At 42.9% G+C, this 26,057-nt stretch overlaps 5 protein-coding genes across 6 annotated transcripts in view; 2 read left to right on the top strand and 3 right to left on the bottom strand.

Moving 5' to 3' along the window:
* The window catches only part of LOC135430754 (neurobeachin-like protein 1), a 42,863-nt gene that overhangs the window by 16,329 nt on the left and 477 nt on the right, over window positions 1-26,057 (top strand). For both annotated transcript variants that reach the window (XM_064685543.1, XM_064685542.1), the window contains 11 exons: window positions 15,838-15,981; window positions 16,038-16,310; window positions 16,379-16,493; window positions 16,600-16,768; window positions 16,835-16,959; window positions 17,012-17,319; window positions 17,381-17,661; window positions 17,720-18,071; window positions 18,146-18,611; window positions 19,345-19,459; window positions 25,859-26,036. In XM_064685543.1, the coding sequence (XP_064541613.1) occupies window positions 15,838-15,981; window positions 16,038-16,310; window positions 16,379-16,493; window positions 16,600-16,768; window positions 16,835-16,959; window positions 17,012-17,319; window positions 17,381-17,661; window positions 17,720-18,071; window positions 18,146-18,611; window positions 19,345-19,459; window positions 25,859-26,036 (2,526 nt within the window). The remainder of the gene's footprint in view (window positions 1-15,837; window positions 15,982-16,037; window positions 16,311-16,378; window positions 16,494-16,599; window positions 16,769-16,834; window positions 16,960-17,011; window positions 17,320-17,380; window positions 17,662-17,719; window positions 18,072-18,145; window positions 18,612-19,344; window positions 19,460-25,858; window positions 26,037-26,057) is intronic.
* Cpr64Aa (Cuticular protein 64Aa) lies at window positions 799-1,794 on the bottom strand. Its single transcript, XM_064685576.1, has 2 exons — window positions 1,523-1,794; window positions 799-1,442 (listed from the first exon to the last, which is right to left on the bottom strand). The coding sequence occupies exons 1-2, from the start codon at window positions 1,751-1,753 to the stop codon at window positions 1,071-1,073; spliced, it is 603 nt and encodes a 200-aa protein (XP_064541646.1). The 5' UTR covers window positions 1,754-1,794; the 3' UTR covers window positions 799-1,070.
* Window positions 5,955-6,477, bottom strand: Cpr64Ab (Cuticular protein 64Ab). The gene is made up of 2 exons (XM_064685546.1): window positions 6,364-6,477; window positions 5,955-6,305 (listed from the first exon to the last, which is right to left on the bottom strand). The coding sequence occupies exons 1-2, from the start codon at window positions 6,376-6,378 to the stop codon at window positions 5,955-5,957; spliced, it is 366 nt and encodes a 121-aa protein (XP_064541616.1). The 5' UTR covers window positions 6,379-6,477.
* Cpr64Ac (Cuticular protein 64Ac) lies at window positions 7,489-8,450 on the bottom strand. The gene is made up of 2 exons (XM_064685544.1): window positions 8,429-8,450; window positions 7,489-8,330 (listed from the first exon to the last, which is right to left on the bottom strand). Exons 1-2 carry the CDS (start codon window positions 8,448-8,450, stop codon window positions 7,747-7,749), a joined length of 606 nt encoding a protein of 201 aa, XP_064541614.1. The 3' UTR covers window positions 7,489-7,746.
* On the top strand, window positions 13,410-14,349 carry Cpr64Ad (Cuticular protein 64Ad). Its single transcript, XM_064685580.1, has 2 exons — window positions 13,410-13,602; window positions 13,665-14,349. The coding sequence occupies exons 1-2, from the start codon at window positions 13,588-13,590 to the stop codon at window positions 14,346-14,348; spliced, it is 699 nt and encodes a 232-aa protein (XP_064541650.1). The 5' UTR covers window positions 13,410-13,587; the 3' UTR covers window position 14,349.

The raw sequence follows: 26,057 nt of genomic DNA, 5'->3' as shown, positions 1-26,057 counted from the left end.
GTTTGAACCAGCCCTAAGGTTCGAATCTTAAATTCAGCTTGAAAACCAAAATATTTGCTGTTTAAGAGGTGGAATATCTTTTCAGTTTTTCAATATTAATATAATCTGACCTGAATGACAGCATGTTGAGGGTTCACTGGAAGATATCCTATGTATATCCTCTAAAATATAGTTCGGTTCGGGCTTATCTTTGCTTTTTCCTTGTCCAACTGGTTCAGTTCCAGGTTTACTTCACAGTTGAAAGAAATTCTAAATCCTGGTTCTAGAGTAGAAACACGCACTAATAGTGAAAAGTTGCGGTTTGAACCAGCCTAAAGGTTCGAATCTTAAATCTAGCTTGAAATTTAAAAAACATAATTTTAAAATATTTTGCTGAAAAAGAGGTGGAATATCTTTTAACAAATTTTCTATCTTTTGCTACTTCTAAGGGTCAGGCAAAGTTAATGTTATATTTATCTTCCTTTTGAAATATATATTTATATTGCCTGACCTGAAGATATCCTAGCTATATTCTCAATAATATGTTTTGGTTCTGGCTTTTTCCTTTGATCAACTGTTCCAGGTTCCAGTTTCGCTTCGCAGTTAAAAGAAATTTTAATTCCTCTATCGAACTGTTTTAATTTTGTGAACCACAAACTTATATCAATTGCTTTTCATTTTTATTGCATTTCGTCTCAGCATGTTTAAACTTGAGTTAAATAAGGCATAAAAGCTGGTTAGATTTATAGAACTGTGTTGTTTGTTTGTTTTGTTTTTTTTTTCTGTTTTTATCGCGGTCGAAACAGCCTTAAGATTAGGTAGACAAGAAGAACATACATATGAAAGGCAACGAATGTGTGAGTGTAGATGAGAGCGGGTGGAATTGAATCCGCCCGAGTGAATTCGTATATATGTACATAAGTAGAACGATATATATCGCTTGCATTTCAACTAATACTACAACTATCGACTACGACGATAGGTCAGACGGCAGCCCGCCGCTGGCCACGTGGAGGAGAAATTGCGCTTTGCGGTCAAGAGGTCAAGAGGTCGTCAACATTGTGGTCTTCAGTTGTTCCTTTGATCGTGACTTAGTGATAGCCCAGCGGCGAGTAGGCGGGTCCCAGAGCCGGACCATGATAGGCCGGAGCCAGAGCTGGTCCATAGGCGGGTGCATGATAGGCAGGAGCCAGAGCCGGGCCATAGGCGGGGCCATAGGCTGGCAGCTTGGCCACAACGGGGGCATGCAACAGCGGAGCCGGTGCCAGAACCTTGGCCACGGGAGCGACAGCCTTGACGGCGACGCCCTCGCGATGGACGACGGCATTGAAGCCGTGCACAGGATCCGCGGTATACTCCACAATGCGACGGGTGCCGTCGGCCTCGATCAGCGAGTAGGAGCCCTGGACAACGTCGCCGCTGCGCGACTCCTGCTGGTTCTTCACGTCGCCCGTGGAGCTATCCTGCGGTTACAAAAGCAAAACAAAGATAATCAGCAAAGGATTCGGTTGGGGTCTGTGGTGGTCTGGCGGCGGGCACTTACATGCACATCGTAGCTGAAGCTGTACTGTGGATTCGGATCGTATGGCTCGGGTCCGGCCACCTTGGCGACGGCCAACTTGGCCAGGCCGGGATAAACGGGCGCCGCCAGCTTGGGATAGACGGGCGCGCCCAGCGAAGGATATCCGGGCAATGCCAGGCCAGGACCGGGCACCAGCACAGCGCTGGACACGGCCAACAGAGCGCTAAAAACGAGCAACAATTTTTGTGCCATTTTTGTTTTATTGAAGGCGATTTGAAGGCGATTTGGAGGAGATTTTCTGGAGCTGGAGCTGCTGCGGCTGCTGCTTGGCTGACAAATGAACTCACTCTGTGGTTCTGATGCTGAGCGACAATTGCTTTTTATAGCCAACACCAATCGAGCTGCAGGCCCAAGCCCCCAAATCCGCAACCAAATCTGCCCGCAAAAATATTTATGCAAAAGCAACAACAACAACAACAACAAAAACAACAACTAAAAAGTGCGCATGCGTGTGGAGTATATTGAAAATGCTTGCTAAGATCACAAAATGCAGCAGCAGCAGCAGCAACAGCACCACCAACAAGAAGAAACAAGCAGAGCGCTCTAGTCGAGTGGGAACGACTAGAAGATGCCCTGTAAAGTTATATATATATGCATGCATTTCCCTTCTTCGGTCTCACAATAGGGAAAATTGGATTCTTAAATAACTTCTGTGATTCTTAAATAAAATGTTCATAGCTGAAAGATGACATTCAAGTGGGACTAGAAGATACCCTGTAAAGTTATATACATATATACAAGCATTTCCCCCTCTTCGGTCTCACAATAGGGAAAAATGCATTCTTAAATAACTTCTGTGTATGTTAACCGATTCCTATAAAATCTTCACAGCTCAAAGCTAACATTCAAGTGTGACTAGAAGATACCCTGTATAGTATATGCATGCACTTCCTTTCTTCGGTCTCCCAATAACCAACATCCATTCTTCAATAACTCCTTATAACATTTTCATAGCTTAAAGATGACATTCAATAGTTTGCGTGTACTAAAAGAGGTTTTATATTCTCTATAAATGTAAGGCGAGTGGGCGTGGCTGGAAAACTAAAAAACTTTCCAAATCTTGTTAAACATACAATTATCCCTACGCACAAAATGCTGAGTACTTAGCTCTTTTAACCTTCGAGATATGCTTAATAATGATAGTTATAAATCGATATTTATCGATTTAATGCACAGACCTAACAAAGTGCGTCGATATGCAATCAGTTCGATGTTATAATCTCTGGCATATGTATGCCTTATAAGTAAGAAGATGTCTCCATTCGACTGTTCCTTAGAAATATGCTTAAAAATTGTATCTATAAATCGATATTTATCGATATCTTTGAATCGATATTTATCGATATCTTTGAATCGATATTTATCGATTCTATGCATATACCTAATAAACAGCGTCGATAAAGGAACAGTTCAATGTTATAATCTCTGGCATATGTCTACCTCATATGTAAATCGATTGTTACATACTTGGGTCACAATGCCAATATACCCGGCTTATACATAAACAATTAACTGCAGGGTATAAAAATGAAAATAATTCATTTTTCGTTGCGTCGCAATTGCCCCTGGCAATTGGCAGTCAGGGCAAGTCGAGGGGCGAAGGGGGGGGGGAACAGAGGGTGGGCGTTAGCTGACTGAGGCAGGGCTGAGGGGCGGGCGGGTTGCTCGGTCGGCAGGCCAGACAAAACAGCTTAGGCCTACGAGAATGGCACGCATGTTGTCTGGCTGGGTCGGCCCGGCTCGGCTCAGCTCCTAGGCGAGTGGTGGACAGGCCAAAATGAATGGATACATGAGCAGCTCGAAGCAGCAGCAGCGGGCGGGGATTTGATCGTGACAAAAAAGTTCAATTCGAAAGCGTTTTTTGGGCCGGGTGGCCAGGCGACATCAGGTGTGCGTACGTGTGTGTGTGTGCTGGCCAACACACACACACACACAGAGACGTGCCACGCACCCAGTCGATTGTTGAAAGGTGTGTGCGTCGCCGTCTCTATGTTAGCTACGAGATCAGCCTTCGAAACTGGCACAAAGCAGCGCCGCGCCGCGCCCAGCAGCAGCAGCAGCAGAAACAGAAACAGTTCACCCCGCAGACTGGCCGACTCCGGCTCCGAATCCGACTGCGAATCCGCGAATAACCGACATCAACAGCTCCGACTCCCCAACTTGCAGCAGGCAATTGCCACTGCAACAATGTTTTTATACCCTGTAAACAATGAAAGTGGCCAGAAAAACGGGTATATGTACAGTGGGGCATATGTATGCGACGGGCTGAAGTATGAAACATTGGCGAATAGAATAGATATACAGATTCTTGATCAGCATCAACAGAAACTTATCTCCGCTAGATATAGATCATAGATTAAAGATTATAGATTATAGATCATAGATTATAGATTATAGATCATGGATTATAGATCATGGATTATAGATCATGGATTATAGATAATGGATTAAAGATATTTAGATCAGGAATATTATATTTCATTGGATATCGTCATCAACTGCCCCAAGGCCCAAATATGGATTTTCAGCCACGATATTTGGAGTATTTCTAGAAAACTATAACAACAAACTAGAAATAAATGCATTATATAGATAGGTAGATGATAGATATAGATCACAACTATAGTTCCAGAATATATTTATTTACTTAGTTGATTAGTGCAAAACCTGAGCTCTGATTATGATTCTTGGTATGCTAAACACATTTAAAAGCCTTCTTTGAGAACTGAAAATTTCCCTAACGATCGTTCAGAAAACTCAGAAGTTATTTAAGAATGCATTTTCCAAATTTAGTGCTAAGAAGAAGCACACCTGTGAATATATATCTAACATTACACACAATTTAAAGGCGCGTACAAGGTATTCATTAGTCGCGCACGCTCGACTAGACAACTCTTACTTGGGTTTTTCGTACATTTTACTGCCATTGGGACAATTTTGCCCATTATCACTAATTTTGAACGCACGTTGCGCCTTGTTAGGCGTCGCAGTCGCCAGCGGCTGCCGCTGCGGCTGCGTCGACGGCGACGCCAACGCAGACTGCGACAGCGACGTCGACGGCGGCGGAGACATGCGCAGTTTTGCGTAATCAAAAATTGTATCGCGTCGAGTACTTTCAATTAAGCTATTGAATAATTCGAGTGCGTGTCGATCCGATCGAGTGAATGTTGCAGTTTGCATGGGAGAGTGTTCTTTGGGCGATGGGGGGGGGAGGACTTGGGGTAGGAACGGGGCGGTGTCTTTAGGGAGTTTCATAACGTTGAAGTCGAGGTATAGGAATTGAAGTCAATTTTTAAACCAAGGCGTCCTGCTCAAGGTCCTTGAGTTAGTTAGAGTTTCCTTAATAGATTTCCAGCGGAATCTTGACACTCCAATAAATATTTCTTATATTATAGAGTATTTAATGGGTACAGGGTATTCATTAGTCGCGCTTCCTTAGACTAGGCCACTCTTACTTGGTCTTTATAGGTTTTTAATTTAATTCACCCCGGAGAAATATTTTCCTTCCACAGTCGTTAGGTCTTTGGGTCTTGGCTTTCCCATTGGAAGCGTATTATTATTGTTCCTTAGAGCTTAGCTATTTAGTTTAAATATATGCGTAGAATTTAAAAAGCAAAAAAAAGCTGTAGAGGATACATATGGACGTAGGAAACGATTTGATCCTAAACGACTTCATTTCGTGGGTCAACTGGTCTCTGGTTATAATCCAAGTCTAAAGAACCGATCTATAGAAGTTGGTTGTATTCTTAATAGCTATAATCTTAAGGTCTATAACTCTTAAGATTAAAGAAGTAAAGAAATTTCAATTGATTTCAATTAAGTAAGATATTGTGCTTGGATCTTGTTTAAATCCGGATTCAAACTGTCGAAAAAACGGAAGGGCTAAGTTCCTCAGGTCCCCAGGTCTGGATGAAATATATTGTGCTTAGCTCTATAAGTTCCTCGATCTCGGTCGACCAAAAGAAAATAAATATTTCCCAGTATCTGTAGATCAGAAGTCAGTTTTTTAGCTTCCTCGGTCTGTATCGCACAAAAGAAGAGAATTAAGTTCCAATTTCTGCAGATCTGAAGACAGTTAAGGAAGATTTTGTATGGAAGAAATGGAATCAAGAGAGGAAATATCTTCTTAGTACCTTAAAGCGCTGTGTCTTGAGTTCGCAGTTGAATTAAAATGCATTTCATTTGCATATTTCAAGCAATTTTGTTCAACTCAAAGCCATTTGTCAGCGTTTGGATTAGGTATAGCCATACGCCAGAGCCAGGTGTCCCAACAATTAGCCATGCTTGTGTTCTCTTTGGCTAACTGGATTTATTAAATGATTTATGAGTTTGGTTAGATCTACAGAACGGACAATAACTTATCTACAAGCTAAGATCAGACAGCAGCTGTTACCTAGCCCAGGAATGGGGCGACTGGACGTGGGGCAACCAGTGGAACTGGAGCTGGAACCGGAGCTGGAACTGGGCCACGCTGGACGACCGCATTGAAGCCGTTGATGGGATCGGCCGTGTAGAAAACGGTGCGCAGCGAACCGTCGGCATCCACCACGGAATAGGAGCCCTTGACCACATCGCCGTCGCGCACCTCCTGCTGGCTCTTGCTGTCCCCGGTGATGGCATCCTGGACATTGTAGGCGTACGCATATTGCGGATGCGGATCAAAGTCCGTGTTCACGGGCACAGCCACGCCGGGCAGCAGGGCGCACTCGATGACGGCGAACAGAGCGCAGCTGATGAGGAGAGACTGCAAAGGATGTCAGCTAAGACTCGAACCATTTCCTCCTTCTCCAGTCCAAACTTACCTTGAGCAGAGCCATGTTGATTGTCTTGGATTGAATTGTGGATTGATTGATTGCACTTTCTGGACTGTCTTGTGGTGCTGTTGTCGCGTGGTTTTAAACGCTTTGCCACCCGTCTGGGTTGCCAAAAGTGAGCCAATGTCTGACGCAAGGCGCATTCCGTGTTGTCGGGAACACACAAAATATTTCCTCAATGGACGTGCCAACAACAATTTGCACAATCCCAGCACCCAGCAAGTGCTGGGCTTTATGACAATCATAACTTTAACTGTGGCACGTGCTGCGCATTAATAGCTTCCCATTTCGGCCCGTCTTGAGGTTGAGGTCGAACCTACCTCAACAGCGATTGAAAATACACATGACTAAGCTCTCAACCTTCGAAGAAATCAATGGAGTGTTTTTTTTGACTTGGAAATGGCATTAGACGAGATGTTGGTTGTCTCCAGTTGCCCCAAAAGTTAATTCCTTAAATCTTGTGTGACTTTTCATGTACTTCCGAAAGCAATTCTTCAGCGGAAGTCAACCATGACATAACATGAGGATTTCGACTTTGCACGTCGCACTAAGAGTTGTTGGAATGTGTAGAAGAGAACTAAAAGACTTAGATGATGATTCAACTCCCCAAGTCCTTATTCCAGACACAGCAGAAACTGAACTTCTTCTCATCAATCAATGTGTGGGATGTTTTCTTTTTCCTTTGGGCTGACTCTGAAGACTTCTTTGTCAGCGATGTTTCGACTTTGGTCTTTCCACTAAGTGCTGTAGAAAAAAGACTTCAATGCAATGAAAATGAGGATTCAACTCTTCAAATCCTTATTCCAGAGAAAGCAGAAATTGGGCTGATTCTCGATACTTCCTTTCCATCAATCAAAGTGAAGGAGGTTTTCTTCTTTTTTTTGTACCGAAACTTGTATTCGGTAGATGCATAATATAAGATGCGGATGTCGACTCCGATAGTCGAGCTATCGGAATACGTAGAAAAGAATAAAAGGACTTCAAAGGAATAATTAGGGTCCAACTCTTCAAGTCCTTATTCCAGAGACAGCAGGAATTGGCCGCTAAAGACTTCCGTCTCATCAATCAAAGTGGAGGATGTTTTCTTGTTTTTTTTTTTTTTTGTACCGAAACTTTTATTCAGTAGATGCATTTAATAAATCACTAGATAAATGGCCGATAGCCGTTTCCCGAAATCCCCTAGAAACGGTATCCCTAGAAGCTAGATGGTCCACATGAGGTCCACGGAGTTGGCTTTGAATGGAGGACAAACAGCACGCACGTCATTTTTGTGTTTCGGATGGTTTTGGAAGCGGAATTGTATGTAATACTAGAACTATTCAACAACGGTCGGGGCTGAGTTGGGCGTCAAACGTGGACACCCGGCGTCGTCTAGTAGTGTCCGCCGTAGCCGGAGCCGCCGTAGGCGGGCGCAGCGTATCCAATCTTGGTGAGCGTGGGCAGCGCCACCTTGGCAACGGCCAAAGCGGGCTTGGCGACAACGGCCACGCCCTTCTTCTCGACAACCGCATTGAAGCCGTTCACTTTGTCCGCGGTGTAGGTTACCTTGCGTATGGTGCCATCCGGCTCGGCCAGGGAGTAGCTGCCATGGACGACGCCATTGACCAGGGACTCCTCCTGCTGCTTGGAGTCGCCCGTGTGGTGATCGGTGACGCCGTACGAGAAGCTATACTGTGGATTCGGATCGTAGGGCTCCGGCACGGCTACCTTGGCCACCGCCAAGGCAGGTGCCGGGGCGGCTATATAGGTGGGCGCTGCATGCTGCACCAGGGTGGGCGTGGCCAGGAGCTTGGGCGCCGCATAGGAAATGGCCGGCGACGCAAGCAGCGACGGGCCATAAGGATCAATGGGTATGGCCAGCGCCACGGACAGGGCCAATCCAAGCACGCACACAGTCTGCCGGGGAATAGAAGCGAATGTGAGTGGAGGAGTACAGTGGAGGAGGAGCTGATCCCCTGTTCGAGAGCCTTACCTGAGCGAACATTATTGAAGGATTTCCTTTTCTTGTTTGTTTTTGGTTGACGGAAGGCGAGCGCGTCTGCACTGCAAGAACTCAGCTCGAATGTGAGATGCATTTAACGCCAGTTCTTCAGTTTTATATATGCGATCCGTTGTCGCGCTTAACCATTTCTGGCAGCCTTCCCTCCATGCCTCCCTCCCTTCCCTCCTCCTCCAAGTAGCCACTCGTCTCGTCCAGCTGGTCTAGCTAGATGGCCAGTGACAATTGCTTTGACTTGGCGTCTCTCGAAAACACTTTAGATCTCGATCTCGATCTCGCACCCCGTCCTCAAGCTGACGCGATGCACATGCTCTAGCTCGAATCTCGTGCTCCTAGTTGCAATTTCATGTTTTTCTGCTGCACATTTCGTCATTTGCAGCAACTGTGGCCAGTTTTTTCTCAATGGAATAGCTCCACATGCCATAATGCGTGCACTCAAGAGCGCCGCTCCAAATCTTTCAACTGGCGGCCAAGAGACTTGTTTTCCGCTGCGCCCCCGTCAACAAAAAACAACACGTAAAACCCGGCAATATCCGACTAAGAGATACCCAGAGACACAAAATCGATTTGATATCCGATTGGGTCCAATAACAAGTGCCATAGATCCTCTCAACTATCGATGCTGCTCAAGAATATAGTTTTTGTCTTATGGGAGAAGTCTCGAATGGAATCGAATGGATATACCCCTTTTCGAATGGCTTGCAGGGTATTAAACCAGATCTCGGCCAATTCTCAGGTTCTCCAAACGTTTTGTCTGATGTAATATCGCGATTTACTTGGCCAATGGCCAGTTTGCTGGGCAAGCCGAATCCAAATCGAAATTGAAAACAAGACTGCAGCCATTCATAGCTCCCCTCTCAGCCCGATCACCCCCCCCCCCCCTCCCCCTCGCCCTGTTGTCTCTCTATCGCTGAGCATTCGACTCGTTTAATTAGAAATCGAAAATGGAAGCAATTGATCAAAAGGGGGATGTGGGCAGAGAGGGAGGGCGTGTGTGCGTGTGTGTGGCGTGCAGATCAAGCAATTACGCACAGTCACACACAGTTACACACACACACACAGGCACACACTCACTCACACACATGCGCCCACATTCGCTATTGCAGAAATGCCGTCCAAAGACTGCAAGTGACCTTGCCACAATTGCCAGCGAATGAGTTGACGACGTTTCCAACTTAACTTAATTACGCACAGACTAGCCAACCCCCCCCCCCCCCCCTCCACCCACCCCTCCTTCTCCCCAGCCCCTTGCCAGTGCCACTCTCCCATGTGGCAACTGCTTTTAGGCAGGAAATTCTTCGAGTCTTAATGAATCAAGCCACAATCTAGCCACAAATCCTTTTATAAAAACGAACGCTTTGTAACATTGCCATAGACGAACTCCGAGGGAGCTTAAATTTGAATAGACTTAATTGAAACTTAAATGAAAGGCAATTCATCTTTCATTTATTTATGACCAGATAATAATAAGTTTTTATATCATAAAGTCGACATATGAAACTTAGACATATCATGTCTTAAACTTTTAAGGAACTTCGATTTGTTTATCTAACTCATCCAGACAAGATTTTCTTGCCAAAAACACTTTAATTTTTTCAAGATCTAATTAAGTAGATATTCGTCCATATTCTAGAGTTTATAGCAAAGTTAAAAAAACATACATTTGCTGAAGATCCAATTAAGTAGATATTCAAAATGCACACAGTTTGTATATCTAATTAATTAAATCCCGAATATATTTAAATATTTTTTTACTTTGCAAGAAACTCTAGAATATTTTTCGAAGATTGAAATTAGATATTTAATTTTAAAAAGTAATTAATATTATTATTATACTTCATGTTGATGATAGTATTTTACATACATACGTACATACATACATGCATACATACATACATACATACATACATACATACATACATACATACATACATACATACATACATACATACATACATACATACATACATACATACATACATACATACATACATACATACATACATATGTACATGCATACATACATACACACATACACACATACATACGTACATATGTACGTACATACATACGCACATACGTACATAAATACATACATACATAAATACATACATACATACGTGTGTACGTACATACATACATACATACATACATACATACATATACATACAAACATACAATACATACATACATACATACATACATATGTACATGCATACATACATACACACATACACACATACACACATACATACGTACATACGTACATAAATACATACATACATAAATACATACATACATACGTGGGTACGTACAGACATACATACATACATACATACATACATACATACATACATACATAAATACATACAAACATACATACATACATACATACATACACGCATACATACACACATATATACATACGTACATATATACATACACACACACATACATACGTACATATATACATACACACACACATACATACATACGTACGTACATACATACATACATACATACATACATACATACATACATACATACATACATACATACATACATACATACATACATACATACATACATACATACATACATACATACATACATACATACATACATACATACATACATATATCTACATACATACATACATCTACATACATACATACATATATCTACATACATACATATCTACTTACCCCCTCCACCTCCTCCTGCGCCGCCGCCTCCTGCTCCTCCACAGGCCGTTGGAGCCAACGCTTCCTGCCTTGCTGAATTTCAGCAGAGCCTACTTGAATTCTTGAGAATCGAGGAGGAGAGCACTTGGCAGAAATTCGTTTTATTTAAATTAGCAGCAAAGCTTGGTCTGCGTTTGGTATTAGAAAACAAACATACATGCATACATATATACATAAATGCATACATACATACATGCATACACCAACACACACATACATACACACACACAAACACACACACACATATATATATCAAGCTTATATGCCTTCATACAAAGTACTTGTATGTCTATATATAGACCTTTTTGTCCTGACTGACTGACTGATTGATTGACTGACTGACTGATTGACTGATGTACTGACTGGCTGTAGTTTCCTTAAGATTTGATTTTCGCAAAATCAAAGTTTTCTCGGTATGGAAAGTGCGATTTTCAGATTTTTTTGATGAAGCTTTAAGTTTTGTTCGGTTTGCTTCAAACTTACTTTCAAAGCTCTGCATAGGAACTTAATGAATGAAAGTTTCAGCGATTTGGAAAATTCTCTCCGTAACGTAATACAAGCTAGTATTTGATATTTCGATTTGGATATCTTACATTTACATTTTATATAAACTTTCAAATGTAATTATTTAAATTCAATTTCCTAACTTTATTATTTTGTATTCACTGAAATGTGACGCAATTGGAACTCGGTTATTGCAATTTATGGACTGCAAATTTGACAAGTAAAAGTCAGCTAGACTTGTAGAACACAGATTCAGAAATCACGCTGCCATTTAAGGAATCTTGTGACATGCTGCGGTTCGGCTCAAGTTTTTTTTTCGTCTCATTTCTGCTGTCAATTTCCGGTGACAACCGTTAACAGTGCGTCTTCAGTGTGACCAAGCGGTGAGCGGCTTGGCCGTTAATCGGTCGAGCGGTGCTGCCAAGTTTGCCAACGAGTCGCAAGGTCGTGCGCATTGTATTTTACAACCGAGTCACGCCCCGGGCACGTTAAGTTGTTCGAAATCGGGTCAAATCTGCAGCAGTAGCCAGCTGGAAGTGGGTTAAAAGATCTACGACACAGTTTCTACGGGCTACTGTTTAACTATTTATTGGTGATATTTTTATTTTTTTTATTATAATAAACCGGTTTCAATCACGTAAGAGAAACCCCTGCGTGTACTGCCTTGGCATTTCTAATTGAAACTTTCGATGCGGCTGAAATAAGCAATTCATAATCGTTTATCGATTATCGAATATTGAAGTTTGTTACTGAAAAATCAAACAACATTGGTTAATCTTATTAATCAGAAGATGCCGCTTAGGCTAAACCCAAGCAAATAAGCATGAAATTAATAATCGTTTATCGAATATGGGATTTTGTTATTACAAAATCCAAGTAATTTACAAAAGTTAACCTTAGTTTAATAGTCGAAATCTTCGAAACTAATCAGAAGAATATAATTGAAACTTTCGATGCGGCTGGAACGCAGCAAGTAATCAATTAATAATCGTTTATCGATTATCGAATATGAGATTTTGTTACTTAAAAATACAAACAGATTAGTTAATCTTGGCTTAATGGCCGAAATATTAGCAATTAATTAGAAGATGCCCCTTAGGCTGGATCCAAGCAACCCAGAATTCAACTAATAATCGTTTATCGATTATCGAATATTAGATTTTGATACGTAAAGATCTAAGTAATATAACACACATTAGTTAACCTTAGTTTAATAGTCGAAATCTTCGGAACTAATCAGAAGAATATAATTGAAACTTTCGATGCGGCTGGAACGCAGCAAATAAGCAATTAATAATCGGTTATCGATGATCGAATATGGGATTTTGTTACTTAAATATCCAAGAAATGCACATAAGTTAATCTAAGTTTAACAGTCGGAATCTTCGGAATTAATCGGAAGACGCGCACTAGGCTGGACTAAAGCAACCAATCATGAAATAAATAATCGGTTATCGATGAACGATATCGTTATCGATAACCGATTATCGTTGTTTGTAGTGAATCTAACACTCTTAACTGAAAGACGCGTTTTAATACGATTTACTTCGGCATTGCTGTGACTAAATTTCGTGTGTTTCTTTTGAGTTTTGATTTTTGGGTGTAAAAGAAAATTAAAGTATTGCCATTGAATGGCAGCTGCATGACAATTACCAAAAGCCCAAAAAACAAAGAGAAAAAAACAACAACAACAACAGAAAACAAAAAAATCACTTTCGTAGCCATGGAACATGGATTCGGAGCAGGGCCCCCAGAGCAAGCTGAAAACTTTGTTCGACGTGCCGCGAATATGGATCAAAAGGCAGACGCTGCTGCCAAGCTGCCAAAGCAAATGCGTCCAAAGCAAATGCAAATTTCGCGAATTGCAGCTGTATAAAAGTCGACGCAGTTTTGGTAATGGCATGTCAGTTCATTTTTGTTAACCGACGGTGATAATCAAATCCTAATCCCCCCCGAAGCCGCACAATGAATCCTTTGACGGTAAGTGACGAAGTGAGCCACACAAGATTCATATTGGATACCAATTCGGATTCGCTTTGCAGGTTGTTGCAGTCCTCTCCACCCTGGCGCTCTCGGCCCAGGCGCACTTTGCCGCCGCCCCCGCTCCACTGGCCGCGGCGCCCTACTTTGCTCCGGCTGCTTACTCCGCGCCGCTGCGTTATGCTGCTCCGGCTGCTTACTCTGCTCCACTGGGCTTTGCCGCTCCGGCTGCCTACTCTGCTCCGCTGGGCTTTGCTCCAGCTCCCTATGCTGCTCCCTATGCAGCTCCCTATGCATCTCCTCTGGCCTACTCTTCTCCTCTGGTTGCCAAGACCTTTGCCCCGGCTCCAGTTGCCGCTCCTCTGGCTGCCGCTCCTCTGGCTGCTGCTCCAGTTTCCGCTCCTCTGGCTGCTGCCCCTCTGGCTGCTGCGCCAGAAATCGTCGATGCTCATCCACAGTACAAGTTCGCCTATGATGTCCAGGATACGCTTACCGGCGACTCCAAGACCCAGGAGGAGACACGCGATGGCGATGTCGTGCGCGGTTCCTACTCTCTGATCGAGGCCGATGGCTCGCGCCGCATTGTCAGCTACTATGCCGATGCCATCAATGGCTTCAATGCCGTCGTCCAGAAGGATGTGCCCGTTGTGGCGCCCGTCGTGGCCAAGCTCCGCAGCTTTGCGGCACCAGTTGCTGCTCCCGCTCCGGTGCTCGCCAAGACCCTGGCCGCACCCATCGTTGTCTAAATCTGCCGCCTGGGTCATTGGAATCGGGGGCGTGTCGTCTTGCTTGCGCCTTTGTGTAAATGGATTGCATACAGTTTGACAAAGGATTTTCATTTGTACATATTCGATTAATCATTCGTCGTGCTTATATAAAAAGAAACTTTCATCGAAACCCAAAATTAAATAAATTACCTAAACAAATTTGTGATTCCCAAGCCGAGCTTGGGTTTTTGTTTTAGTTAACTCTAAGTTAGAGCTGGGCGCGTGTCGTGTTTAGTTATATGATTTAAGAGGACTTCTCTTATTTATTCAATTGATTGTTTTGATTTTCTCTTGGTTAATAGGAGAGCTATAGTCGGATGTTCCTAACTTGGGAATACCCTGAAGCATCTTCTACCCACACCAAATATAAAATTTTAGAAAATTGATTCCTTTTTACCGGACTCTATCTCGCATCCCAAATCAACCTAGCCTAGCAATCATAATCCACAACCATACCAAGAATTAAGTGGGGTCACGACATAATGTCGCACAACCTAACTCCGCCGTTCTACAAACGTCATATCTTCGCGGAGGTATATATGTCTATAGATCCATGGAACTATGTCCCTTTAAAACGACATAATCTCGCCCAAGTTCAACATTTTAAGTCTCTTGATATATAAGATATGTTCTGATATCGAAGTGTGCATACATACGGACGGACTTACGGACATGCGGTCGGACAGACAGACGGACATAGCTAGATCAAAATTTCCCACACACATATCTCGGTCAAATCACATCCGATTTTCGAAAGGTTTGGCTCTTTTCTCATTATTTAGCCTCTAGATCAATTTGGCATCAAAATCTAGTTACACTATTTTTGATCAAAATTCATGTGAAAATGGTGGCCTCAAATATCCTATATAGACATAGGTCAAAATTTCCCACCCCCATAACTCGGTCAAAACTCAACTGATTTTCATAAGGCTTGAATTTTTGTTCAGGGTTTGACCTCAAGATCAAATTGGCATCAAAATCTGGCAACATTATTTTTGGTCGAAATTCATGTAATAATTGTAACCTCAAATATCCTATATAGACATAGGTCGTATTTTCCACCCCCATAAGTCGGTCAAATCACATCCGATTTTTACGAGGCTTGCTTTTTTGTTCATGTTTTGGTCTCTAGATCAATTTGGCATCTAAATTTGGCTACATCATTTTTGGTCGAAATTCATGTGATTTTCACATCCTCGAATATCCTATATAGACATAGGTCATAGGACGGACGGAGGGACAGACAGATGGACATGGCTAGATAGACTCGGCTTTTTATGCTGATCAGGAATAGATATATACTCTATGGGGTCGTAGATACATTATACCCTTTTAGCCCATTTTCAAGGGGCATACAAATTAATTAAACAAGTGTGATAACTGAATATTGCTGCTGGATTTGAACCGGTCACTTTCCCGCTCGCTAGTTCGTGCCACTTGCTAACCAGATTTCCTTTCTTTCTTGCAGAGAGCTAACTGAGGAGTTTTGGAAACTGTCGCCGCACGAAAATGTGGCACGGATGCGCCTCAAGCTGGAGCCGCAGCTGTATCCGAACAAGCACGAAAATGCCGCCAATCTGCGGGACAATGCGACCAATGCCTACGACACAAAGTGAGCAGCTGCCGAAAGTAACCCTTTGATTATCACTGATGACCCTTTTATTGCAGAGAAATATCCGAGTTTGACTCGACCATCAAGAATGCGGTGGTGCGCGATTTTCTGGCCGATGACGAGAGCTCCCAGCTGGAGGAGGAGCTGCGCCAGCTGATCGACACACAATCGCAGCAGGATGCCGCATTGGAGAAGCTGGTCATGTCGCAGGACTGCGAGCTGATAACACTTATGACCAAGGTCAAGGGTCGCATTGAGGTCAACCAAAGCGTGTTCACCTTTGTCGACCTAAGCCCGCCCCTCGAAGATGGCTCCAAGCACGATTTCAGGTGAGCCCAAGATTGGAAGAGTCGCTTTGCGAAGTTAATTTAAAGTTTCCTTTCGTTTTTTTTTCAAGGTTTTCCATCAACAAAATCCGTGAGGTGCATCTGCGCAAATATAATCTGCGTCGCAGCGCTCTCGAGATCTTTCTGATAGATCAGACCAGCTATTTTCTCAACTTTACGACTAAGGTGGGCGGGATTCCTAATTCCAATTGCTTGGCTAAGTGTCATCCGAGTTGATATAACCAAGTCCTGCTCCTCAATTCAAATTGTTAACTGACTTTCCATTTTCCAGACTCGCAACAAGGTCTTCACCAAAATTGTGGGTCTGCCCTTGCCGAACATCTTGTATGGCTCCGGTCGCTCGCCGCCGGAACTGTTGCGCGCCTCGGGTCTAACTCAGCGCTGGGTCAATCGTGAGATATCCAATTTTGAGTACTTGATGTACCTCAATACCATAGCTGGTAAGGTCTTAGTCGGCCCTGTCTTTCACTCTAGCCTAAATCCTTTTGTTCTGTTCCTTCACGCAGGCCGCTCGTATAACGATCTGAGCCAGTATCCCGTCTTCCCCTGGATTCTGGCTGACTACACCAGCGACGTGCTGGACCTGACCGATCCGCGTTCCTTTCGTGACCTGTCCAAGCCAATTGGATGCGTAAGTTGACATACAGTTGGAGATTTTCCTTATTAACTTACTCTGCTCGCAGATCAATCCCAAGAACGAGGCGGAGGTGCGCAGCAAATACGATTCCTTTGAGGATCCCTCGGGTGCCATACCAAAGTTCCACTACGGAACACATTACTCCAACTCTGCCGGCGTGCTGCACTATCTGCTGCGCGTTGAACCCTTCACCTCGCTGCACGTTGAGCTGCAGAGCGGCCGCTTCGATGTGGCCGACCGACAATTTCACTCCATACCGCAGACGTGGAAGCTACTAATGGACAATCCCAATGATGTCAAGGAGCTAATACCCGAATTCTTCTATTTTCCGGAGTTTCTCAAGAACATGAACAAGTATGTGGCTCCTATAACTGGCGTCCCTCAGGTCTAATCTCTACTCTCCTAACCGTCACAGATTCGACTTGGGTCACCTGCAAATCACCAAAGAGAAGGTCGACGATGTCATTCTGCCCGCCTGGGCCACCACGCCCGAGGAGTTCATAGCCATACATCGGCGTGCTCTGGAATCGGAATACGTTAGCCAGCATTTGCATAACTGGATCGACCTCATCTTCGGCTACAAGCAGAAGGGCGCCAAGGCCGTGGAGGCGCTGAATGTGTTCTACTATTGCTCCTACGAGGGCGCCGTCGATCTGGACAAAATAACCAATCCCATTGAGCGCGAGGCCGTCGAAGGTAGCTCAGTTCAGCTCTGTTCAGTTCAGCTCAAGTTGTTAACGATAATCCCTTCCAGGCATGATCAACAACTTTGGCCAGGTGCCGTCGCAGCTGCTGCGCGAGCCACATCCCCGTCGGCTCACCCAGGACGAGACGGCGCTGAAGCTGGTGCGCGCCGAGCTGAAGCGACCCGATTTCACACAGTTCCTGGACAAGGTGGTGCAGTACTATTGTGAGCTGTCCACGGCCAAGGATCCGATTGTGTATCTGAGTCCGCCGCGCAGTCCGCCGCGCTCCTTTCTGCAGCTCAGTCCCGATGTGCTGGTCAGCGTCTCGAAGGTCGGCATTCTGGGCTGCAACTCTTGGATGTCCTTCGACAAGGAGCAGGGATTTCTGCTGGAAATCGACGCAACCACAACAAATCTTAAGTGCGTGTCGCTGCCAGCTCCTCCTCCCTTAATCCAGCTCATTTATTTATGTATTTACTTTGTGTTTCTTCTAGGAACCGGAAGCGCGTCTTTGGACCCTTTCATCCCTCGCAGCCGCCGCACTCGCAGAACTTTGCGGTCAGCACCGATGGCAAGCTACTCTACGCCGGCGGCATTTGGGACAATGCGCTGCGCGTCTACAGCCTGAACAAGGGCAAGACATTGGCCTCGGTGACGCGCCATTTGGATATAATCACCTGCCTGGCATTGGACAATTGTGGCTCCTATTTGGTCACCGGTTCGCGCGACTGCACCGCCATTGTGTGGAGCATACAGGGAGGCAATCAGCAGAGCAGCATGCCCAGCAGCAACATTCCAGTCCACGCCCTGACCGGACAATCCCATCTGCAGGCCATAACCCAGCTCAACACGCAGAACAGCTACTCGCCAAAGCCTCTGACTGTGCTCTATGGCCATGACGACGCTGTCTCCAGTGTGGCCATCTACACGGAGCTGGATCTCGTTGTATCCGGCTCGCTGGTGAGTGTGACCGCCTGATTGACTGACTGATGATTGAGCTAGAAACTGTATAAAGCTGTATGTAAAAGTGTCTGTGTAAAACTGAGAGATCGACTGACTGCGGGATTGACGGACTGACGATCAACGCAATTAAGCCTTAACAGTAAGAAATCTATCCTGATTAAGTGATTGACTGACGGATGATCAACGCATAGTTTAAGTTGTTTGAGCTAGAAACCCGAATTTCTATATATAAAACTGTGCGCTAACTGAGAGATTGACAGACGGACGGATTGACGGACTGCAACCAGCTTAACAGTAAGACTGATTGATTGACTGACTGACGATCAATGCACAGTCTAAGGCGTTTGAGCTAGAAACCTGAATTTCTATATATAAAACTGTTTCCCCCAACTGAGAAATTGACTGACTACTGGATTGACGGACAGACGATCACCGCACACTCTTAACAGCTTGATTGATTGATTGACTGACTGATGATCAACGCACAGTCTAAGACGTTTGAGCTAGAAACCGGAATTTCTATATATAGAACAGTACCTAAAACTATCCACCCCGACTGAGAGATTGACGGACAGACGATCAAAACACAGTAAGACTGATAAAGTAATTGATTGATTGATTGACTGACTGATGAACAACGCACAGTCTGCATCTTAATAGCTAGAAATTTCTTTCTTTTTTGTCGTTCTTTCTTATTATATTCACAAGTTTATTTTTCTTCTATTCACAGGACGGCACTGTCAATGTCTACACACTGCAGGAGGGTCAATTTGTGCGTACCCTGAAGCCCATTGGCTGCACCGAATCCTGTGTGCAAATCTCCTACGTAACTGTTTCATATCATGGTGAGTATTTCCAGCTGCGCCTGCGCGTATGCAATGTATTTAAAAGCGGACCGGCCCAAAGTATGCTATAAGTCGAATAGATTTTGGATTTCCACTGAAAATACTTCTTTTTTTTATGGGTTCAGGCGTCCAGCTTGAACTCTGTGGCCCCCCAAGTCGATAAGATAAGCCTCTGCCGTTTGTAGGTTGGGGGTAGCATTGAACTGGCCCCATTTTTATCAGTCTCTGTCAACTTCGAACGCATCGCCCGAGTCACATTCACGTGAACCCGATTTACTCGCTGTGTGTGTCTGTCTGTCTGTTTGCAGAGCAAACAATTTCAAACAATTTAATCAACTGGCAGCTCGCTTATCAATGCCCCGTAAATTGCCACACACACTCGCTGATAATGCCACAAAAATCACGTGACAATCGTGTCTCTATATATATTATACATACATATATATATTTATATTGAGTGTGTCTCGACTTTTGTTCGTGCCTTTTTTTCTATTCGTCATGGTTTCAATTTGTACAAGTTCTCTACTCATATCTTATCTTAATAGGTTCCAATAAAGCTAGCGGGTTTTAGACCAGGGAGCATTACTTAATGCCTTAGCCTGAACCAAGGTTAGGATTTTGTCTGTGCACACATAAAACTATTTCAATCAATTAAATTTCTGTCTCAGCTATCGCAAACTTTTTACAAACCATTTGACATCATTGAGTATTATAAAGTTGTGCAAATCTATAAACGAAAAAAGTCTATAAAAAACGAATCAAGGCTTTTTTGATTACCTAAAATATATATATTCCTGATCAGCTTCAACAGTCGAGTCCATCAATCCTTGTCAAGCTGATTGATCGCGATCTCAATTCGATACATCTTGGTGCTCGTTTATCAAATCCAGCTTAATTTAGTTATATCAATCGTTCCCTAAGCTATCGGAAAGATCGATAAATATCGATTTCCAACTCTGCAATTCAAAGGAATAGCTACGCCTTTCCTAAGGATCACTTTCCTAGGTATGGAGGCCAGTTCCACTTCGATAGGTCCAGAAAATATTTAATAAGCTCAAGGTCCAAAGCCTCGACTCGAAAGAAAATGGAAAGTATCTGTAGATCAGGATTGATCAGAAATCCAATTCTTGATAAATCAAGCCCAGCTGAAGGAGGATTGCGCCAGTTCCAGATTATTCTGCACTCCTTAAGGCTGCCAGCTGAGAACCTGCCTTGATTTATCGACGAGAAGACCCCGAATTATGTGTTTTTTCTCTATAGAGTATCGCCTAGTCCCCCTCTGTTCTCTGTCTCTGTCACAGCTAAATTCCAGAACTCAAGTGCAGACGCCACCTAAGTCCAAAATTTCCCCATAATAAATCAATTTCTCCGCAATCAGCTGCTGATTATCAAAACCCGCACGCTTCAGCTTTATATAATATTTAAGTATCAATATATATGTATGTATGTATGTATATATGATGATATACTCGAATATTATACAAAACTGAACCACCTATATATGCATATATATATATATATACAGCTTATATGCATATGTACAGCATTTGGAGAACCTGTCAGGTGCAGTCAGGCCTCTTATCGAGGAGGCAGAGTGTTATTAAATATTGAGTATCGATTCATATTTTGCAATATCCGGCAGCAAGTTAAACCAGAAATTCCAGACGACCACAATTAATTATTTATAATATATATATATATTATCTACCATGAGATAATCCGTTAATTGCTATAACATATATTCTTATTTATATAAAATATATGTAAACATGGTACTTAACCAAAAAATGCACATAGAGTAAGAGCAGGAGAGAGAAAAAGCAATGATCTCAGAAAGCGCGAGTGCAAGAGAGTAATGGGAGTATGAGTATATCTCACTTCGTGAGAATCACATAGAAGGGCGAGTGGAAGAGAATAATTCAGAGTGAGAGTATACTTGAATTCGTGAGCATCACATAGAAGGGCGAGTGGAAGAGATTCATTCAGAGTGAGAGTATGAGTATATGGTACTTCAGCTCGTGAGAATCGCGTAGAAGGGCGAGTGCAAGAGAGTCATTTAGAGTGAGAGTGAGAGTATATGATATTTATATTAGTGAGAATCGCGTAGAAAGGCGAGTGCAAAAGAGTCATTTAGAGTGAGAGTGAGAGTATACGATACTTAAATTAGTGAGAATCGCATAGAAAGGCGAGTGCAAGAGATTATTTTATAGTGAGAGTGAGAGTATATGATTCTTGAATTCGTGAGAATCACATAGAAAGGCGAGTGCAAGAGAGTATTTTATAGTGAGAGTGAGAGTATATGATTCTTGAATTCGTGAGAATCACATAGAAGGGCGAGTTATCATAAAAGAAAAGTAAACTTGATCTGCAATTGATATATGAGATCCAACAGAATGCTTATTACCCGGCTTCATCCGGACCATGATCTTATGTTTATTTTATACTAAAATATTAACTTTTCAATCCATTTATCGCCCATGAAAAAATACAAGTCCTACTATTTTAAGCCCCCATCTACGCCCAGTAAAGTGGATAAATGCAAGCGATTGATCACGTTGCAAATACCATTTTGGGCGGTTGTTTGAAAATCAGCTTGAAGATTAAAGCGAAAAGGCTTCAATTAACAGCTTTCGGCCTTGGGCTGGACTTGTCAAAAAGCGGTTAGGCACGAATTTATTATTTAATATGAAGCCGGGCATCGAGCAGCAATCAGGCGGTCAGTGAGTCAGTCAATCGATCGATCGATCGATCGATCAAAATCAGTGCAAACAGTTTTGTATATATAAAGATATACGTATATATTAAGATTTTTAAATCAATTAAATTGAATCGCCTGCCTTTTGGCTTTATAGGCAGTTTTTATTGCGTTCTTGGCAAGCTCAATTAACGACATGGGTTTAATTAAATGTCAAACTTTGTCAAAGCCCTCACACACCCCTCCATTCCCCTCCCCTCGCTCCCTCAGGCGATGGACTGCTTATCAATTCGAGCTCAAATATGCGCATTCATACATCACACACACACACATACACACAAATACTTGGGCATTATTAATGGAATCAAATCAAAAGCGAGCGAACGAGTCCCGCAATCGCATCACAGTCACACGACCCGACGACCGCCTTCGATTCCCAGCACCCCTCTCCAATAAAGTAGCCCCCCCCCTCCCCCCCTAACACCTCCGCCGCACCCTAGCCTATCCACTGTGTGCGTAGCCCCAAAGAGCCAGAAAGAAGAGTGCACTTATCGGAGGTGCCCGACTAGAAGATACTATCGACATAGCTCCAAGTGTTCCATATATATGTATATATTCGTATTAGTTCCTATTGGAATAGGGTTACTTGAATTCGTGAGAATCGCATAGAGAGGCTTTATTCGCGATAGTGGATTAGCGTGAGGAGGGAGTGAGAAAGCGAATGAGAAAGCGAATATGAGAGATGGGGAGTAAGTGAGAAGGACTTAACTAATTAATGAGTGAGAAGGGGAAGAAGGGCTATGCGAGAGAGGAACGATTAGTAGAAGACAGTAAGTGAGTGAAGGCGAGAGAAAGAGAGAGTGAAAAATAAATAGAGTGTGAAAGGAAGCAAGAGAGAAAGAGCAAGATTGAGTCTGTAGAGTGCAAGACAAGTAGAGAAATGGAGAGACCGTTTTCTCATTTGCTCTCTCACTCACTCCTAACGCTATTCCACTATCGAAAATATCGCCTCTCTATGCGATTTTCACGAATTCAAGTAACACTTTTGAAATAGAAGTTAATACGAAGATAAATATATTGAATGCTTGGAGAAGGGAAGAGGGGATTTTGAGTGAAGTGAAAGTGAGAGAATAAGTGCGAGAGTAAGGCAGAGTAAGACCCAAGATTAATAGATGGAGGACTCCCGAGTTAGATAGAGCTTATTTTATCATTTAAACTGGCAGAAAAAGCAGTCCTGTCCATACTTATATTAGATATATGGGCTCAAAATTTATTTTATCTGCCTTTTACATAGATTTCAATAATTTGAGTATACCCTTTAGGCATTTTTAATGGGTGCAGCGTATAAATATGTAAGCGAAGACTCATTCATGACATTTGGTTTTTTTTTTAAATTTTATAAAATAGTAAAACTCGGGGAGGGGCGCATAGAAGGCGATATATACATATGTGTGTGTTTATATATATATAAATATATATATATATATGTGTGTGTGTGTGTGTGTGTGTGTGTGGAGATTCTAAGGAAAAAAAGTGCCGGACATGGAATGGGAACTTTTTGAATGAATGTAAATGTCGCAATTGGCGAGAATGAGACTGAAGACTCAAGACTTGAAGACTTGAAGACATGAAGACTGGGAAACTGAGAAGCGTGATCTTTGTGGTCTGATTTGGTGGAGGGTGAGGCAGGAGGGGTAGAGGGAGGAGCCTATGCAAACTGGCTACGGCACGGTTATTTCTAGTCTCAACAAAAAAATCACGAAGAAACAGGCCGCCAGAATTCCGCATCAACTACTCGGAAACGATGTCATTCAAAAAAAACTAAATTAAAATAAAATCAAATAAAATACAACCTAATACGATCTCCAAGCTCCAAGTATATCAAGTCAAGAGGGCACTGGCACTACGTTCTCTCTCTCTCCCTCTCCCTCTCTCTATCTGGCTAGCTCTGTCTCTTTCTCTATGCGTAGCATAATTAATAAAATAAACCTAATACGATCTCAATATCAAGTATATCAAGTCAAGAGGCCACTGGCACTACGTTCTCCCTCCCTCTCTCTTTCCCTCTCCCTCTCTCTCTCCCTCTCTCTCTCGCTCTGGCTAGCTCTGTCTCTCTCTCTATGCGTAGCATATTTCTGCAGCATTTGGAACGGATTGGTTTTGAGTTTACTTCATTTCAATCAATTTCATTGGCAATGCTCGCTGATAAGCCCAACTACGCATCGCTTTAATCATCAACATTCTCCACATTCTCAATCTCAATCTCATTCTCGTCGTTCTTCTTCTTGTCTTCGATGTTGTTGTTATCTTGAGAAGCGTGTCATAATCTTAAATTCCATGTTGTACGGAACGCGCTGTGCTGTGCCAGGTTATCAACTGGCAAGTGGGCCGGACCCAACAACTCCGCGCGGCCCATTGGCATTTCGAACTGCGTAGAAGAGCCCGTAGAGCCACTCGACTCGACGCAACGCACCCTGCCCCACATATCGCAATCTTAGGCTCTATCTCATTCTCCCTCTCCCTCTCCCTCTCTCTCTCTCTCTCTCTCTCTCCTTGATGTAAGTCGTTGCGCTCGTACGACAATCAAAAAAATAAAAACTAAACATTTTGTACTCAAATTAAGTACAAATGTTGGCAAAACCTGACCGCGCGCAATTCTTGTTTCAAGAACTTTCATAATTGCTTTTGATAAACTCAAACTAAGAAAATCTGTACTTGCTTTGAACACATTTGAGGCTTATTTAAAGCATATGTCTTCTTCAAATAAGTGTATTGTACTTGTTTTTAGACTTATTATCTTATTTTGAATGTTGTTTATAGAAAACAGCGTAGAGTTTACTCAAGCTTAGAAATTATAGACTTATTTGAAGCAAGCAAATTCTTTTCAGAAATATTTTGTACTTAAATTAAGTTCAAATGTTGGCAAATGCTGAACACGCAATTCTTGTTCTATAATTGCATTTGATAAAGTCTTAGGTCTGTATACTTGAGGCTTATTTGAAGCATATGTCCTCTTTAAATAAGTTTCGTTTTACTTGTCTTCAGACTTATTTACTTATTTTGAAATTTCTTAGTAGAATATTGAGAGAGTTTACTCAAGCTCAGAAATGTTCAACTTATTTGAGGCAAATATTTTGTACTTATTTTATGCAATGTTTTCTTCTTTAACTTTTATCTTGCAAACCAAGCATGATTCATGCTTCATTTAAGAATATTCCAGAGGAAATTTTGGAATATTTAAAAAATTGAACTTAATTTATGCAATTTCTTCTTCTTTAACTTGCAAAGCAAGCATGATTCACACTTCATTTAAGAATATTCCAGAGGAATTTTGGAATATTTCAAATATCCAAACATGAAAACAAATCTGATTCATAATTTGATTTAACTTAAGAGTATTTAATTAAATTGCAATTTTCTTTTAAAACGAAACCAAAGTTCAAATTTAGCGCTGCATTTTTCGCTGAGTGTATCATTTGTAGCCAGCGATAAGAAAGACGTCCACAGATGCAATATTGCATTACGCCAATCCCTCCCCCCCCTCCCCCTGCCCCTGCCCCCTCCCCCTGCCACTTTACTTTCGCTGTCCAACTGCAAAGTTGATTGGCATTTAGCAGCAGCAGATTCTTTGCTGATGCCTCCCCGGCGGCCGTTGCTTATCAGACTCTGACGTCAGCATTGAATTGATCTTCTTGGGTCGGCAGGTCACATCGCCTTCAGCGCCTTGGACGACACATCGCACTCGGTGCACGTGTACAGCATCAATGGTGCCAGCCTGGGCTCCAAATATGTGTCCGGCCGTGTGACGGGATTGGCCAGCGCCTCGGACTATCTGGTGGTGGCCGACGATGCCGGCGACATAACCATGAGTCGCCTCCACGGGTGAGTGAGCGGCAATGAAAT

Source organism: Drosophila montana, unplaced genomic scaffold (genome assembly GCF_035044405.1).
Source record: "Drosophila montana isolate Dmon_TW-CO22-7 unplaced genomic scaffold, ASM3504440v1 contig_3083_1, whole genome shotgun sequence".
NCBI lineage: Eukaryota > Metazoa > Arthropoda > Insecta > Diptera > Drosophilidae > Drosophila > Drosophila montana.
Note: the sequence above shows the minus strand (reverse complement) of the source record. Positions and strands in the feature narration are given on the sequence as shown.